Source organism: Diorhabda carinulata, chromosome 1 (assembly GCF_026250575.1).
Source record: "Diorhabda carinulata isolate Delta chromosome 1, icDioCari1.1, whole genome shotgun sequence".
In the NCBI taxonomy this organism is placed as follows: domain Eukaryota; kingdom Metazoa; phylum Arthropoda; class Insecta; order Coleoptera; family Chrysomelidae; genus Diorhabda; species Diorhabda carinulata.
This window is the reverse complement of record NC_079460.1, coordinates 23,818,838-23,833,134: the sequence shown is the minus strand read 5'-3', so window position 1 is coordinate 23,833,134 and position 14,297 is coordinate 23,818,838. Positions and strand designations below refer to the sequence as shown.

At 32.0% G+C, this 14,297-nt stretch overlaps 1 protein-coding gene across 1 annotated transcript in view; it reads left to right on the top strand.

The window, feature by feature from the left end:
* The window catches only part of LOC130896139 (cytotoxic granule associated RNA binding protein TIA1), a 385,008-nt gene that overhangs the window by 119,984 nt on the left and 250,727 nt on the right, over positions 1 to 14,297 (top strand). The window contains exon 2 of the mRNA XM_057803957.1: positions 7,215 to 7,262. Within this exon, the coding sequence (XP_057659940.1) occupies positions 7,215 to 7,262 (48 nt within the window). The remainder of the gene's footprint in view (positions 1 to 7,214; positions 7,263 to 14,297) is intronic.

Genomic DNA, 14,297 nt, shown 5'->3' with positions numbered 1-14,297 from the left:
TCCGGCTTCTTGTGACTAGATGTCATTACTGCGGTTTTTTTCAGTGATCTCTCAAATGCTTTCGTGCTTTCGAAGTTCAGCTGATCTCAAAAATATTACTTCGAATGCTGCTGCAGAATTTATTCAGTTTCTCGGGTCAGATTCTGTTGAAAAATATGAAATTTTAGAAAAATTAAGAATACAATATGTTCTTGATTCTCGTATTTTGATATTTTTCATAGATATTGAATCCTGATATTTCATATTTCTGTTTGGTAAGGTTTGTTTAACAAAGAATAGTTTTTAATCAATTGATTAATCAATCATTTTGCTCAATGACCTTTTGCCATCTTTCTTTCAGCTTCATGATTCCACGTTCATAAAATTACTGGTTCTTATCAGCAAAAAACTGAACCAGGTGCGATTGAAGGTCATCGTCATTTGTGATAGTTTGACCATTCAAAGAATCCTGCATACTTCGAAATGAATGGTAATAAGATGGTGCCATATCAAGGCTGTATGGGGGATGTGACATCACTTGCCAGCCAAGTTCCAATAGTTTCACACGCGTTGCCAAAGATGTGTGAGGCCTTGCATTATCATGGTGGAACACTAAACTTTTCCGATTTGACATTTATGGCCATTTTTCTTTGATGGCCTCATCCAGTTTCACTAGTTGTTGACAGTAAACATAAGAATTTGTTCGTTCACATCCTTGGAAGTAGCTCAAAAAACACAACATCTTTGTAATCCCACCAAATTGACAGAATGAGATTTTTTCATATTTTTCAGCTTTCGATGTGGTTTGTGCTGGTTCGTCGTGTTTGCTCCATGATTGTTTTCGAACTTTGTCATTATACAAGACCCATTTTCCATCATCAGTAATGATTCTTTTAAAGAAAGGGTTGGTTTCATTTCGTTTAAGGTGCATAACGCAAATGCTGATTCTTAGTCTCTCAATTCATGAGGTACCCAAATATCAAGCTTCTTAATTAGCCCAAGACATTTTAAGTGTTTTTCAATTGATACATGTAACCTCTTTGCATCCTCTCGAACAGTTATATGATGATCCTCTTCAATTCTGACACGTGCGCTCTTTTAAGCAAACAGCACCATAAACATATTTCTTTGTGAGCCGCAGCAGCTGTTTTTCCTTTACGCAAATAAAAAAGTAAACTATGCCGAAAATGTTCGTTTCCGCACTCCGTTTGGAATTAACCCACAACTAGTAACTTTAATAAAAATCGCGCACTAAAGTTACTTCTAAAGTTACGTCAATGGGATCAGTATCACGTGACAAAAGTACTTAGTTGCCATCCTTATAGCATAGAGTGTCCCACTATTCAGAAACCGTGGTGAGCAAGGAAGGAATTTAATTTGATTCCGATTTAGTGCAGTGAATCAAAGTATTCAGCGTATTATCTGCATGTTAATCGTAATTTAATCTAACATTCACCATACCGTTTCTGTACGGCATCATTTAATCCTTCCATCTCAATTCCCAAACTGAGAAAAGACATATTCATGTCATTGCGGAGGTATAAATAACCCTGTCGAAAATAGGGATATGTATAATTGGTACCTACATATATTTGAATGACGGTATCCTTTTAATGATTTGTGTCAAAGCTCATTAGAGCATTGTGACGTCATAAGTTGCTGTAATTGGTTTGTTACAGCAAGAAGCTCTAGTCCATTTAACGAAGTTTGTTGAATAGAGATAAGTATCGAATTTTCCGAATAACGCTTATTTTAGACGCTCCATTTATAAATAAAAATGTTTTTATGAAAAAATGGCGGTTCGAGACTAGTACTATAAATGTAGTCAATTATATCCAAGATTTGTTTATTTGAAATGATAGAGCACAATACATTCCATGAAACGTAGATATTCATAGTTCTTGGTTAAATTGTGGGCGGTCAAGGACTATTGAGCAATTACGTCTCTATCTAATGATACTACTTTTAATTATCAAAGACTGACATCTTTTGACTGTGAGGCATCGCACGTATGCTTGCCATAACAATGACTTATTAGAAGTGTTAGTGTTAATAAATTAAAAGAAAAAAGATGTCCACCAGAATTGTGAAAATCGAAAAATTGGAGTATCGAGCCATCATCAAGTACCTGTATTTAAAATGGTTAAGAGGTAAGCAGATTTACGAAGATATGCTTAATACCCTTGTTAATCAATGTCCTTCGTATACGACCGTGAGAAATTGAACTGCAAGCTTTAAAAGAGGTAAATTTTCCATTGAAGATGATGACCGAATGGGAAGGCCAGTTTCTGTGTCAGTCAGACCGTCGAATTTGGTTAAATCTGATCTAAAGCATTGAATATTTCATACGAACGCGTCGTTCATCATATAGTTCACGTCAATTTGGACATGAGAAAAATTGCTGCAAAATGGGTCCGCAAACGTTTGAACGTTGACCAAAAGCGTGCAAGGGTAGAAGCATCGCGTTCTATCTGTGCTCGATCTGAAAACGATGTAGACTTCTTAAACCGAATTGTTACTATGGATGAGACTTGTGTACATTTCAACGATCCAGAAACAAAGCAACAGTCGATGGAATGGCGACACTCTGGTTCTCCAAGACCTAAGAAGTTTCGTATCCAAAAATCTGCTGGGAAAGCTCTTGCTTCAGTTTTTTGGGATTGCCATGAAGTAATCATGTTTGATTTTTTGAAATAGGAGTAGAACAATAACTGGAGATTACTATTCGACATTACTGACCACTCTACGGGAAAAAATTAAAGAGAAAACGCGCGGAAAGCTATCTAAAGGTGTTTTGTTTTTGCAGGACAACGCCCCTGCACACAAATCTCATGTTGCCATGCAAAAAATTCGTGATTTGGGGTTTGAATTACTAGAACACCCCCCTTATTCACCAGATTTGGCTCCGTGCGACAATTATCTCCTTCCTCAACTTAAAAGAAGTTTCAAAGGTCGTAAATGTGTCTTCCAACGAGAAGGTAATAAAATCTGTGGAGGTCTGGTTTGCAGACCAAGAAGAAACATTTTTTTTGAAAGATTTAGAGACGTTGCAGGTTCCCTGTAATAAATGTATTCAATTAAGAGGAGAATATGTTGAGTAATAAAATATTTTGAAATTGAAATTTTGTTTGGTTCTATAGTAGGCTAAAAAGTTTCTATGGTTTGTTATTTTTTTTTTTTCGTTAAAAATATATCGCTGTTATTTAAATTTTTAATTTACTCCCGATTATATAGAATTGAGTAATTACAAAATGTTCATCATTAATACAACATTCAGAAATAATATACGAATATTCATAAAATTTGATTAAACATTTACATTGAATAAATTGTTCGAAATAACAACATAAACATCCATATTGGTTGAAAAAACAGATGAAAATTTTGAATTACACATACACATACCTCTCAAATCATGCAAATACGTAAAATAATAAAATGCTGCAGGAACACCCTTCTATCAATTATAATTTGCATTTATTTTTTCGGTTAATATTACTTATAAATGGTCCCAAATGGATAAAAAAAATAAAAATTTCATCATAATCAATATGGAGTTACGCCCAAGCAACTAAAATCGCTTATGGTCACTTCTAACAAGAAATCATAGTCCAAAAAATTTAAGAATAGCAACATGACATCAAAATTATTTTTATTAAACAAAAATGTTGTTACAAAATATTAATAAATTTTAAATTGCATATCAAGTTTTTTATTAATATATTGCAACTAATTATTTTCTCTAAACGTCAACATTTTATATTTCACGGTTGTTGGTAATCACAAAAACATTCCGGGTGAAGTGAAACATTGCGTTACTTAATAGGTAAATTGTTCGATTTTTTCATGATACCCATACCTTATATTCAGATTCCCCTTTAACAATCAAATGATCTGACAGATCCAAACGAAGCTCATCTTTCCTTGTAAGAGCTGGGCGTGGTCTACCACCAGATGATTTTGTTCCATAATGGTGCAGAATGGTCAGAAAATATTCCCTATGGAATTGCAAAAGATCTATGTTTGATCCTAACTGCCTATGCAGTAGCCATTCTTCGTTACTAAGTTGTGTTTTCCTGAAGCATATTTTATCTTGAAGTCATACTGCGATAAATAATATGTTGAATCTCCCAGTTCTTTGTCTGTCCTAGATTTCAAATTCATGTTTTCAATTGGCTTATGATCTGAATAAACTGATGAATGATTTTCTCATCAACCAATATTTCAGTGCCTCTCCAATTGTTAGACATTCTAAATAGATTGCTCTCTCTTTCTTTTGAGCGTCATTGAGCTTTTTGAAAAGAATGCTACTGGTTTCCCCTCACCATTAAGTAGTATTTGTTTCAAAATAGCTCTAGCAACTTCTAAAGAAGACATTACAATTACAATTACAATTACAATTACAATTACAATTACAATTACAATTACAATTACAATTACAATTACAATTTCAATTACAATTACAATTACAATTACAATTACAATTACAATTACAATTACAATTACAATTACAATTACAATTACAATTACAATTACAATTACAATTACAATTACAATTACAATTACAATTACAATTACAATTACAATTACAAATATAGGTTAGAAATTATATTAAAAGAATGACAATGATTGAATTCATGTGAGACGGTTATAAAGAGATTTTTTTTGTAAATCGTACGTCGGTAGGTGGGTATTCTAGTATAAAATAACAATATAAGAGCGTGATACCCCAACTCTTTTATAGGTGTAACATTTCAGTAATACGTTTATTCTAATATGGAAGCAACAGTATATTTTAATCAATTATGACATGACAGGGAAGCGTGTATGTTGATAAATTCAGGGTAAAGGTGTCACAGAGGGGTTAGTTAATGTAAAGGGGGTGAGAACGAGGTTTCAGAGTTGCTGCATAGGGTTGCGCGTTCCTTCCTTATTAAATATTCAACAGAGCCAACAAACAAACAGTCAGCATAAGCAAAATATTGCAATTTTTAATGGTTTATTTGACACATAAACTTTTTAGAACAAGTACATCATGCCTTATCAGTATATTTATTGTGAGTTGTTTTTGAAGGACCTTTTCAGAACTGCATTATTTCGAGAAATTTTCATAGATAAATGACATCTAAAGAATTTCACGCTCATTTCATTGCAATTCATTTCACTGCTCCTCACGAGAGAATTTTTAAAAGCTAAATGATTTTTTTTCAAATGCCAAATAGTTTCACATATCTCAAATATACCAAGTGACTTGGGAGTATTTCTGAAGAAATAAGTTCTGAATCTTGATTTTTGATTAACATAATGATCACATTTAGATTCAAAGCCTCCAAATTATCACCATATTGTTAATTTATACTTAAATACCCAACGATTTGTTAATAGAAAAAAAATATTTTTGGTTACACAAGGGAAAGTTAGATAACTAGCTATATGTATTGTTCGAATAGCAAAATCTTAAAAATCATCATCAAAAATTGGAAATTGGAAGTTGAATTGAGTATTAGACATAGTATTAGACATATTATATATTATATAGGCTTATATGACTTATAAATTCTCTCCATTTCTTTTGGTTTCTTGCTTTTTCTCTCCAGTTCTGGATGTTTTTCTCTCTAAGGTCTTCTTCCACCGCTTCCCTTCACCGTTTTTTCAGTCTACTTCTTGTCCTCTTGTGTATAAAGTTCATGGTTTGATCTTCTCTCCCATTCTAATTGTGTCTGTTTGCCTCCAAAAAGTCTTCCTAATATTTTTCTCTCCCACATATCCAATTTCTATTTAGTTTCATTCGTCATTATCCAAGTTTCACAGCCTTATGTCAGGGTGAGTCTCAACATTGTCTTATAAATTCGAGCTTTCGGAAATCTGGATATCTCTTGCGATGTTAATATCCCGCCTGCACAGCTGTTACATTTGGCAATTCTTAATTCGATTTCTTCTTTTTCTTGGCATTCAATATCTAGTATAGATGAAATTTTCAGCTTCCTCGAATTATCTTAACGTCCCATTATGTTTATGTAGTTTGAAATTGTTATATGTCTTGCGTCTTGCTGTTGGTATTGGTACTTCTTATTATGCCTCATTCCACAGCTAGATTAAATAGTACCGTCGATAGGAGGTCCCTTAGACATAGTAATTTTCTAAAATTTGTTCTTAACTTTATGTTTATGTTAATGAACAATCCAAATGACAGATGAAAATGTCAACTACTGCTCTGTGCAAATCGATCCATTTCTCATTTTGTTTTCAATAGTATTTACTTATTTCATGAAGTCCGATGCTTCCGTTGGCGTCGTTTTTATTTCGATTCAATTAACTTTTTTTAATTAGCGTTTTATTGATTTCTGTTTAAAATTTCATTGGAATTGGCCCCAAGTAATCAAAGACAATTGTTTCTATACAATATATGCCCCATTAATGTTTTATTCAAAACTTTTTTGCTATTTTCTACTCGACCAAACGGGGTTTGATTAAATTTATACTTTAAGTTTATCTACTAAAGTCATCGTGTTCCAAGGTCTGACATGTTGAAAGCTATAACTTGACATTCACCTAAAATGATTGGGAAGAATATTGAAAAACTAGAGTTCAAAGGTTGGACTGCAAATATTCACTTTGATGCAAAACATCAATAGTGTCAGGTTTAAAGTACCTTGAAATATATTTATGCATAAAACTCCCTGGAAACTTCCAAAAACAAAATAAAAAAATAAACCTCAACTTGCGTTGTATGATAAACCAGCAACTATGGGTATTTTTTCAATATTCCTGTTACATTATACGGGGGTGAAAATTTTATATCAAAACTTTTTTTCAAGATGCAGTTTTATGAAATAAAATTTTAATTTGAGATCCTTGTTTCATTTAAAAATATTTTTTATTGTTAATTTTTTCTCAAAACCAATAGCTGCAGAGAAATCAAATAGACACCATAATTTATAATTTTTTGATTAATTGAGTGAAAAACAGTGAAGATGTAAATACGATTCATAATAAATGCTGGAAATAACCACCTCTAGCCAAAATACATATGCTTAGAAAAGAAATCAAAACTCAATTATAGTCATTACCTTTTAAGGATGATTTCTAGGAAAGGGATGAGCTAAGGAAATTTTGATTTAGGAAAGACTTATCTCAATTTCATACAAGCAATCATCTCCTGAATTTTGTCGCATAAATTTAGAAACTCCCTTTTGGCTTAGAACTATGGAATATAATTTTATTTTTTTTTACAGATATTGGCTGCCAATAACAACTGTTATCCATATGTGGAGCAATACAAGGTGAAGTATAATTTCCATTCATATGGAAGGATGATTCATTGATGAGTGTAAATATTTTACACATTAATTATATGAAGATATAAGCAAAAAAAAATATCGATGTGTTCTGAAATACAGGGGATTGGTTTCACTCTATATAATTTTTTTGCCCGTTCCTTGAAGCCGTTATAATCTCGTTATAATCTCGAAAAAACTACTAGATTTTGTAAGATACTTAGAGTTTAACATACTACAAGCATTTTCCTGTTAAGGAATTCATCTTTTACGTTACTTTTTTTTTATAATGTTTATGTGATCGCGAAAAACTGACACTTCTCATACTACCTACAATGGAAACAACTATCCCTATTTTTTACAAACTGAGCTATTGCTTTCAATAATGTATAGGGATAGGCTGTATCTATTATAACTTCAGTAACTCACAATTCACTGTCTGAGTGGTTTTGATAAGTTATTTTCCTCAGATATTGAAGGTGAGCTAAAATATATTCAGACAATGAAAACGATAACTTGTTCATCGAAACGCAAGCAATGTAATTGTGAGTAGTAGGGCTAAAAGTGTATTTAGTATGAATATTCCCAACGATCCCAGAAATAAAAACTCAATTGCAGGAAAGTTAATCCACTATTCACTGATTCCTGTAAGTTTAAATACTGAAAGAGTATAGACCCTACTTACCATTTTTGGAAAAATCCTTGAGTTCAGATTGACATTTTCCTGGTAAAAATAAGTTTTTCTAAAAAAGATTTTCTAATTCCTGCCATGTTTATAAAACACTTCAGATACCTCGGCTCAATGTTAGCAGGAGATGGCAAATTAGACAGAAAAGTAACAAAAAAGACTGTGAACGCAGAAAAACTATTTTCTAGTAGAGTAGATTTTCACAAAAAAGTATGATAGAAAGAAAATGACATTCCTTCTGGAAAATTAATAACAAAACCAAATCAAAAACGCAAATATATGAAACAGAACTTGTAGAACAATACATAGAAGAAAATCAACTAAGATAGTTTGGACATGTGAAAAGAATGAAAGAATGATTGAGGACAGGATTACAAGAAGAATACTTGAAGCCAGACCAGTGAGAGCGAGAAACAGAGGGATACCCAACAAGATCTGGGTAGACGAAATCAAAAAAGTAATTGAGAACAAAGTGGGAGAAATACGTTAGGTACTACATCAAACAAAAGTTTGAAAGAAATGGAGATAGTTTTGGAAGGCAAAGAAGCTTAATCTCATATCTTACACCCGTAAGAGTAGATATGAGGATTGAAGATTTTCTTCAAATAATGATAATTTTGCTATTCAAGGTTAGACTTCAATTGGTGAAAAATTTTGTTTCAACAACAAAAACCATAATTTATTTCTTCTGCTTAAAACGAATATTTGGAAGTGGGATTTTTGGAAATGGTCTATTGGGGCCTCAGGAATTACCACATAGTTTGAATGTTCACTTTTTACACACATTTTTATGAAATTTCATGTCCACCAAATTGCACATCGACAGCGGCGCGAAGTCAAGACTGTAATCCCCTATAATCCTCTAGATTTTTCGGGGTAAACATATCTGGTATACTTTCAAGAAATTACTAATTTATGGAATGTTAAGGAATCAAAGAAATAGCACATTCAAAATTAGCAAATCTCTTGCTAAAATAATGAACAAAATCGAATGGAAGGTATATTAAACATTTTTTTTAGAGTTTTTGCATATTTTGATATTGAAGTAATATTTTGTTCTATTTGGGGCTTTTTACACTTACTAACATATGGGTAGGATACTTTACATTGATTTTATATATCCTACTATGAAACAGTTATTGCTTTATACCTAAAATACGTTTTATATCTTTATACCTCACAAAATCTGAAATAAATTAACACAAAGCTAGAGTATGTTATTATTAGGAAAAATATTGAAAAATCAATGATTCTACATTCTAATGTATCTTTATATATCTAAGTCCATTACCAAGTATGATGGAAAAATATGCAAGTTTAGAAGAACCTAGCGAAAGCAATTTGTATATTTCAACTTATTTACGTATTTTATATTTTACTCAAATGTTTCAATTTTGTGTTAGGGTTTTCTATGTAAAATATATACACTTGATGATAAATCACCTTATATTTCTCATTTGTTTACATCAGCTATCAATATTAGAACACAAAAAATTATTTTCGATTCATACTTTAACCATTTCCTGGCCTAAATGCGCTTGCTACAATACTCGTTAACCGCATAGCTAGCGGGTACATTCTCTAAAGTTGGTCTGTGCAGAGAATTCCATCCCATGTTAACACACTGCAGCTCAACATATATTTTATACTAATGAAACAAAAATTTTCAACTAATCATTTTAATGGTTACATACCTAAATTGTGTAACTTTGAATTAAGCACGCGTTTATAATAAAACAAAAATATAATTTGATTAGTTCACTAATTTTGGACGAATTTCGAGGTTATCATTATCAATTACACACATCATCGTCAGTGATTTTGATTGATTTAATTGATCCATATTTCTTCTAATTTCTTTCGATTTCATTCATTTTACAACTATCATATTTCGGTTATTTTTCTATTAGAATTAATTACACATGGTACAATTATGATACAATTATTAACTTTAACTACGACACATTATATTAACATTAACAAGCAGTTTGGATTATATACATTAAGAATTTATATATCATTCTATACATTAATGTCATTCAAATAATGTATTAGAAGTTACAACTGTTCCGCAAGATTTAAGTTTTTCCTAGGTCTCCTAGGTTTTCCTAGGCTGTGAAGTGATTGAAGTATAGATTCAGAATTACATACCAGAAGATAAACTGGATTATTAGGTTGTGCTGGAACTTTTGCGTAGTGTCACATGAGAAGTAGTTGTCTCAGCCATTGTAGGAGAGGTTTAATGGATTTACGATAGATACTTTCAGAAGGTCTGGATTTGAAAGCTCCAAGACAAATTCTTGGAGCTGTATTTTGGACCGAATTGAGAGTTTCTGAATCAGATTTTATTGCTGACATGTAAATAAATAATCTAATTTTTAACGATCGAGATATGTACAGCTGTAGCAGGGTTTTTCATTAAAGTTGAGCCAATGTTTTTAAAATATCCTTAACACACGATTCTTTTTTATTTTTTTGACACAATCCTTCCAAAGATAAGATATATTTGGGATACTACATATTAAAAATATCAATTTAACATAGTAATAACTAATGGAAGATGGAAATCTATGCTAAATTTATGATATATGTATATTTTGTATACTTGAAAGAATTTGTGTCGAAATGACTAAATTTTTACCAGCATTTCTTAATTCTTCAGGAAATGTAGTTGTATTCATGCGACTCATTACGGTTTAGTTTACGCCCTGTTCCGGTTTAACCGGGTAGTCAATTAGGGATGCTCAATTATTGTTTCAATAGATGCAATAAACATTTCCCATCAAAAATTATTGCTTTCTCCATTCCTGCCATCCGCGCACCTTCAACACTTTGTCATCGTAAAAGCGCTGTGTTATTACCCAGTACTTTATTTTTGAAAACAATTAAAAATCCCAAGGTGCAACATCCGTACTATAGAGCGGATGAGTTGAAAGCTCACATTGAAATGAATTGAGGAGCTCTTGTTATGTGAGGTTGTAAAAACAAAATTTTAGACCTTTAATTCCTCTGGGGCTTATTTTAGATAGGAACCAAAATTTTCCTCATTGACACGGTTACCAAATATTTGCTTTTTTTTTAGGGGAAACTTCATAGATCCTCAACTCCATGAACTGAAATTTTGTTTTGCAAAATCCAATAATGAAATATCATTACTCATAATTGATATTTTTTGTTGATCACTTGTAGTAATAATTTAATAATGAAATTCTAATACATTAAAAAATTGAGGCAACTAACTACCACCCCGCATTTAACTCCTATAGGAGTTCATTTTGAAAAGTATTTAAATTGAAAAAAAATGCTTTGTGTAAATGTTTGAAGATATTAAATTCATATTCTTCGTCATCAAAAGATCGATATATCCCAAAGAAGGTATTTTTCTTAAATTGTGATTTCCAGATACAGCTGCACAAATTTTTCAAAACATGCATTAATACTCTACAAAATAGAAAAATAATTTGAAAATTGTTCTGTATATTCTACATATCATTATTATCTACATTACATTATTTTGTAGCCATATATACTGAATCAAAAATATGAATACTATATTTATATCCGATTTTATTTTGAAAAAAATTTGTTTCATTCGTTCTTCCTTTTCGCAAGAGTTGATGTTTTTTTTATAGAAAAATATTGTTTCCTCACATTTTTCAAGTATAAATTTTGCCTTACTAATTTTGTTTTCTTATTTTATCAAACCAAAGCAATTGTTTTCTTTCCAAACAGAAATTACTTTTGTGCTAAGATGTCTTTTTCCACTCGGTTTGAAATTCTATACAAACCTCAATATTTTTGTGACTGGTTCTGTATCATATTTTTATTTTTGTGTTGGTCAGTAGAATTCAACAAGTTGTTCAGAGCTTTTATACGTAGTCCAGTTCCCAGGTATTTTTCCGAAAGAAGAATCAAACAAGCCACATAAATTTATATAGGGAGGGTTTACGTGATCATTTTTTTAGTTAACAGAAAAGGGATTCAAAATATATATTTTGTAAAAAAATGAACCTTCTTAGAAAAGATTTCCATTGTATTTTAAGTTATTTTCATCAATATTAGAAGTTTTTGCATTGGGCACCTTTTCGATTGAAAAAAGTTTTTTTTTAGCAAATATATAGTTTCCTTATGTAATTCGCAATATTCCTTAGGAATTTAAAAGCTCATACATTCTTGATCTGAATCATTTATCTAATTCTCAGCCCTGATCTGTTTTTTAAGTAAAAAGTACAAGAGGTCCAACTCTATTACACTCAAGCAGTTCGAGTGGTACCTGCCGTGTGGAGATGCTGTTGATATTGATCTTGAACTAGGATGATTCTTTGTAGCTGCTTCCACAGATCTCAACTTTTTTGAGAAACGAGTCCCGATAAATCGACATTCTGAGTGTCTAAAACTAAGTCGATGTTCACGAGCCACGTTTGCATGTCTAGAAAGTACTAGGTGGGATTATGCTGGACAGCTTGGGAGAGCATCTGCCATGGTAGCAACTGTAAAACAGAGTCAGGCGACCTCTCTCCCATGCTTTCTCCGAATTGATCACTTCTGTATTGAGTCGAGCATCCTTAGAGTATGCTTGGAAGCCGAGCTACAAATACTCCAAATATGGACGCGTTTGGGCCTGGTAGAGGATGAGATTCTCTTACGAAGTATGTAGCTTTTCAGTCTTAAAGAGTTTTTGTGAAGCTGCCTTAGCTAATTTGCACAAAAACCCCCAACAAGCGAATTTGTGGTGATAGTGATTTTTTTTGTCCAGATATCTTCAACAGCAACGTGGGTATCAGCTGCATTAAACTCAAATTGCTTTTGACCCACTCCAGAATGTTTTCCAGATCAGTATTGATGGTAGTGGTCTGTTGTTACTCAAGGATGTGATCTAAACGACGACACTAGAGTGCTATCGTCCACCAGATGTACAGGAGGAAGAGGTGGTGACAAAATGCATCCTTGGGAAACACCATCATTGACCTCAAACCTTTAAAACCTTTATGTAGAAGGTTAGCATGTCAAATCCTGTCAAGAGCTTTCGATATGTTCATTGGGATTGGTTTGGTCTCTATAGCTTCAGTCGCTACGTTGGTGACAAAGGCTAGGAGGTTCCTGGTTGATCTATGTTTACGTATTGATGGTCGCTGTTGGTATTCCTTCTCAAAACCTTTACCGATTGAAAATTATCATTATAAGTTCGGTTTCGAAACTTCATGTAATATATCCCACGTTTTAATTAATCTTTATGTTATACTACATTTATTTTCTAGTTTGTTATTTGGTTTTCCAAAACTTTTTTGTTATTATATTATTAGTATTATAAAGATCCAAAAAAATTAGAGCATACCGTATGCACATTAGAATATTAGATCTTAGCTAAATTATTCTTAGGAATTAGATACAAAAAATTGTCGCATTGCAATTTCAACATCTCTAGATTAGACAATTTCGCCATGGTTCTGAATAACTAGTAATCTGAAGGTGTAAGAACCAGAATAAATGCTGGATGTGGTAATGTGCAATATTACTAGTTTCTTCCATCTTATTCCGCCGAACTTTCGGAGTATGAGATTTAACATTGTCTTTTTGTGACAAAAACCGTTTTCTCCAATAAAACCTCGTAAATTTGGATCAGCTGTGTACTTATACGTTGGGATTGGTAACTTGACTATCTGTGATGATTTCGCATGATAATGAACCTTCAAAACCAGATAAATAACAAGACAAGACCATTCTAATCCATCTATCTTTGCCGCAACGGCCTCTGGTAATTCGATTTCACAGACTTATCAATTGAAAAATTAGTTACCACATATTTTCCACATAATATATGTATTAATAATTTTCTTTTCAAAAAGAACAAGTCCAAATGGAATCAAAATAGAGTGCAATTTCAATAAATAGGAACAAAAAGGATTTTTTTTCTAGGATTATTACATTACATTACATTACATGGAAAGCAATTGATTATTTTTTTGTTGATTCGTTTTCACTAACCGGGCTAATAAATTCTTTTATGTCGTCAAATGCTCACGAATTTTTACCTCCCGTTCAATAGCTTCTTTGTCCATTCTTCCTCTTTACTTGGCTGCTTTCCCTTTTTTTCCGAAATTAAATCGTAAATTTTTAATACAGAATTCCTCCAGGGCCAAAAGAAATTAGACGTCTAACCAAAATGTATTCGGGTATTCTTTGCAATAAACAAAATCTCCCTGCTTGTATAGGAATATTAGATTTTGAGATTAAATTTACTTTAATAATTAGAAATTTCTCAAACAAAGATCACATGTACTTAGAAAAAAAAAAGGGCGCACAAACCTTACAGAAAAAGGTTATTAATTTTCGGAAGTCATTTCTTAGCAATT